This window comes from Myotis brandtii, unplaced genomic scaffold, assembly GCF_000412655.1.
Source record: "Myotis brandtii unplaced genomic scaffold, ASM41265v1 scaffold506, whole genome shotgun sequence".
In the NCBI taxonomy this organism is placed as follows: domain Eukaryota; kingdom Metazoa; phylum Chordata; class Mammalia; order Chiroptera; family Vespertilionidae; genus Myotis; species Myotis brandtii.
Genome location: NW_005369287.1, coordinates 2880997 through 2885352, shown reverse-complemented (window position 1 = coordinate 2885352; position 4356 = coordinate 2880997). Strand labels below are relative to the sequence as shown.

The 4356-nt window shown below is 41.6% G+C and overlaps 2 protein-coding genes across 2 annotated transcripts in view; one reads left to right on the top strand and one right to left on the bottom strand.

The window, feature by feature from the left end:
- Positions 1-1725, bottom strand: part of GLB1 (galactosidase, beta 1) — a 75194-nt gene extending 73469 nt beyond the window's left edge. Inside the window, exon 1 of the mRNA XM_014548381.1 lies at positions 1690-1725. Within this exon, the coding sequence (XP_014403867.1) occupies positions 1690-1725 (36 nt within the window). The remainder of the gene's footprint in view (positions 1-1689) is intronic.
- Positions 1726-1904: 179 nt separating this feature from the next.
- Positions 1905-4356, top strand: part of CRTAP (cartilage associated protein) — a 21881-nt gene continuing 19429 nt past the window's right edge. Inside the window, exon 1 of the mRNA XM_014548380.1 lies at positions 1905-1940. Within this exon, the coding sequence (XP_014403866.1) occupies positions 1905-1940 (36 nt within the window). The remainder of the gene's footprint in view (positions 1941-4356) is intronic.

Below are 4356 nucleotides of genomic sequence, written 5' to 3'. Positions count from 1 at the left end.
CTGTAGACCCCAGGTGACAATACGCAGCAGGCATTTTTAACTAAATTGAGGCAGGAAGTGTTTAGCACAGGATTGTGCTAAACAAACTAAAGCTGGCAGCTCAAACCCGGCCTGATGCCTGTTTTTGTATGGTCTGTCAGTTAAGAATCATTTCTACATTTTTATTTTATTTTTTAAAATATAGTTTATTGATTTTTTACAGAGAGGGAAGGAGAAGGATAGAGTTAGAAACATCGATGAGAGAGAAACATTGATCAGCTGCCTCCTGCACACCTCCTACTGGGGATGTGCCCACAACCAAGGTACATGCCCTTGACCAGTGCTACTCCAACTGTGGTCCAAGGACAGTGATAGGAAAAGAAATTCAAAGTAGGTATTTAGAAACTTGTAGCAATTTGCAAAAGTTTTTTTTAAAAAATATTTTTATTGATTTCAGAGAGGAAGGGAGAGGGAGAGATAGAAATGTCAATGATGAGAGAATCATGGATCAGCTGTCTCCTGCACACCCCCTACTGGGGATCAAGCCAGCAACCTGGGCATGTGCCCTGACCGGGAAAGGAACCTAGGACCCTTCAGTCCACAGGCTGATGCTCTATCCACTGAGCCAAACCGGCTAAGGCACAAAAGTTTGTTAAATCTAATAATGAAAAGGTATATTTTAAAAAATATTTTCCTATTGATTTTTAGAGAGAGAGGAAAGGAGAGGGATAGAGAGATAGAAACATCGATGAGAGAAAAACATCATCAATTGTCTGCCTCTTGCATGTTGGGAATCCTGGACATGTGACCTCTCCCTTCCTCTCTCTCAAATCAATAAAAATATATATTTTTTAAAAACTAAAAAAAACAACACTAAAGTCTTGGGCCTGCTGAAGTGGACAGTTGGGCTGTGCAGCAATTCCAAATCTTTCTTACGTCTTCAAGTTTTCTGACACACAAAATCCTGACACCCGTGTTCAGGAGTTAAGTTGTACAACCAACTGGTGGGTATGGTTATTAAAGAATAAAAAGATAAAATTGTGAAATAACCAGTTAACAGTGTCCTCGTAGCTCCAATAAAAGTTAGCAGCATGCCATATGACAGTCATGAGTGTTAGGATGTCCTTGTCCCTATGTTCTCATAGGGACAAGGGCATCTCCCTTATCATAGGGACAAGAAATTCCCTTTCAGTTTCTAAAAACAGGTATGTTTTTGAGGTAAGTAAAAATATAAAATATCCTAAGTGAGGCTTGCCTTTGGGGGGGAGGAGGGGGACAAAAACAAGGACTTTGCTTTTGTTTATTCTCTCAATAATTTTTTTAAAACCTTCACCTGAGATGTTTATTGATTTTAGAGAAAGAGGAAAGATACAAGAGACACAATAATGTGAACCAGCAACCTAGGTATGTGCCCTAACTGGGAATTGAACCCTTAACCTTTTGCTGTACTGGGCAATGCTCCAACCAACTGAGCCGCAGAGGCCAGGGTGAGGACTTTGTTTTAAACATTCTCTCCTATCTTCTTCGTATCACCTTGCTATCACCAGGGTCTCTCAGCCACATCTTTGCAAGGTTGTTGTTAACTTATTGTTCATTTCTGTTTGTGTGTCTGTTTTTGAATTGGGGTGTTTGCCTTTTTCACGTTCTCCACACATTCGGGATATCAAGCCCCAGGTAAGATGGCCATGGATTCTCTGGGCAGGAGGCAACCGGGAGCCGGGTAAACTCTCCCCCGAACTCTGCCATCTCTACCGGCTCCTTCTCTCCATTCAGGTTTCTGCTCAAACATCACCCCCTCATGCAACCTTTCTCCACGCCATCCCATTCCCTTGTTTTATTTTCTTTATGTCACTACTGCAATTGTTTCCCTAAAAATTGTTTTAACATAACAACTAACTATAAAATAATATCTTAAAAATACAGGTATGGGAAAATACATGTATGGCCTAGAAAATGATACAGTGAGTGTCCTCATACTCACTCCCATTCCTTCTCCCCTAGGTGAACCCTCTCCCAATCCCATGCCCTTCCTTCCACCCTACAGGAAATCACTATCCGAAGTGTCTGTGTGGCTCCTTCTTCATTACAGTTGGTATTATCCTGTGTGCTTGTAAGAGGTAAGACTACAGTATTTGCATTCCTAAATAGTATTTTGTGTGCTTTGACATACTTTAAAACTTTAGACAAATGAAGTTATTCTCTATTTTTTTTTTTTAGATTGAACTGTGTTATATGTAGCTATAATTCTATCATTTTCCCCTGATGGAAAATATTATTCTATGTGCATATATTCTCACTTAAAAACAACAACAATCCATCCCTGGCTGGTGTGACTCCGGCTGGAGCGTTGTCCCACACACAAAAAGGTGACAGGTTCGATTCCCGGTCAGTGCACATATCCAGGTTTCAGGTTCGATCCCCAGGCAGACACGTGAGGGAGGCAACCAATTGATGTTTCTCTCTCCCCCTCCCTTCCACTCTCTAAAATCAATAAAACAAGCAAACAAATAAAAACAACAATAACCTCGTTTATGGACAGGTTATTTCTGCTATTAAGAAAAGTGCTGCTATACACCAAAAACATTTACTAATTACAAAAATAATGAAGTGGAGAAACCATGACCTTAACAAAGTAATCAACATTAACCTCACTGATAAGAGGCAGATACTGTGTTTCTCCCTTGTGACACCAGCGAGAGATGCAATATTGCTTCTGTGGTTTTCTGGCCAAACGAGCTTATCTGAATCTAATCATGAGGAAACATCAGAGAAACCCCAAATGAGGGAACTTTTTTTTAGACAACGGGCCTGTATTCTTTTAAAAAATAGACTATTTTAAGAAAAGCTTTATTTGCAGCAAAATTGAGCAGAGCCCAGCTGGTGTGGCTCAGTGAATGACCTCTTATGAACCAGGAGATCACGGTTCAATTCCCGGTCAGGGAACATGCCCAGGTTGCAGGCTCAACTTTCATCACTGATGTTTCTTTCTCTCCCTTCCTCTCTGAAATCAATAAAAATATATTTAAAAAAAAATGTGAGCAGAGATTTCCCATATGCCCCCTGCCACCACATATACACAGCTTTCCCCACTATCAGAATCCCATACCCAGTGATACATCTGTTACAACTGATTAACCTACACTGGCACATCCTAATCACCCAAAGTTCATAGTTTACATTAGGGTTCACTCTTTTTTTTTTTTTTAATATATTTCACTGATTTTTTACAGAGAGGAAGGGAGAGGGATAGACAGTTAGAAACATTGATCAGCTGCCTCCTGCACACTCCCCACCGGGGATGTGCCCGCAACCAAGGTACATGCCCTTGACCGGAATCGAACCTGGGACCCTTGAGTCTGCAGGCCGACGCTCCATCCACTGAGCCAAACCGGCCAGGGCTAGGGTTCACTCTTGATGTTGTACATTCTATGGGTTTTGACAAATGTATAATATTTATCCACCTTTATAGGATCGCCCTAAAAATCCTCTGTGTTCTGCCTAGTCATCTGGGTGAAAAAGGTGAAGGGATAAAGTAAAATTGCTGGTTACAAAATAGTCATAGGAATCTCAGCATAGGGAATAAAGTCAATGATATAGAAATAACTAAGTATGGTGCCAGGCAGTACTGGAAATATGGGGGGGGGGTACATTTTATAAAATATATGATTGTCTAACCACTCTGCTGTACACCTGAAACGAAATACAAAATTATATCGAATGCAAAACGGTAATTGAAAAATAAAATTAAAGAGATCATTAGAATACAATTCTAAGTCATAACTATATATAAAAAAGAAATGGAAACCCTCAGACTTGCTAAATCAGAAACTCTGGGGGTACAGCCCAGGCATCTGCGTTTTCACAAGTCCTCTAAGTCAGTGGTTCTCAACCTTCCTAATGCCGCGACCCTTTAATACAGTTCCTCATGTTGTGGTGACCTCCAACCATAAAATTATTTTCGTTGCTACTTCACCTAATGCCTCGACCCTTTAATACAGTTCCTCATGTTGTGGTGACCCCCAATTTCATTGTTACAAATTGAACATAATTAAAGCATAGTGATTAACCACAAAAAAATATGTAATTATATATGTTGTTTTCCGATGGTCTTAGGCGACCCCTGTGAAAGGGTCGTTCGACCCCCAAAGGGGTCGCGACCCACAGGTTGAGAACCGCTGCTCTAAGTGACTGTAAAGTTTAAGTGGCGCTAATCTATGACCCGTTAGGACAGCGTCTGGCTTGCAGACCGCCGTCCCCCAACCAGTGAACAGCGGAGCCCCAGCACCGGTTGGACAGTGTAGGAACCTGAAGGCAGCGGGCGCTTCCCGGGGCACCATCCCCACCCGGGCAGCTGCAGGGACCCTCCGTCCGGGTGGG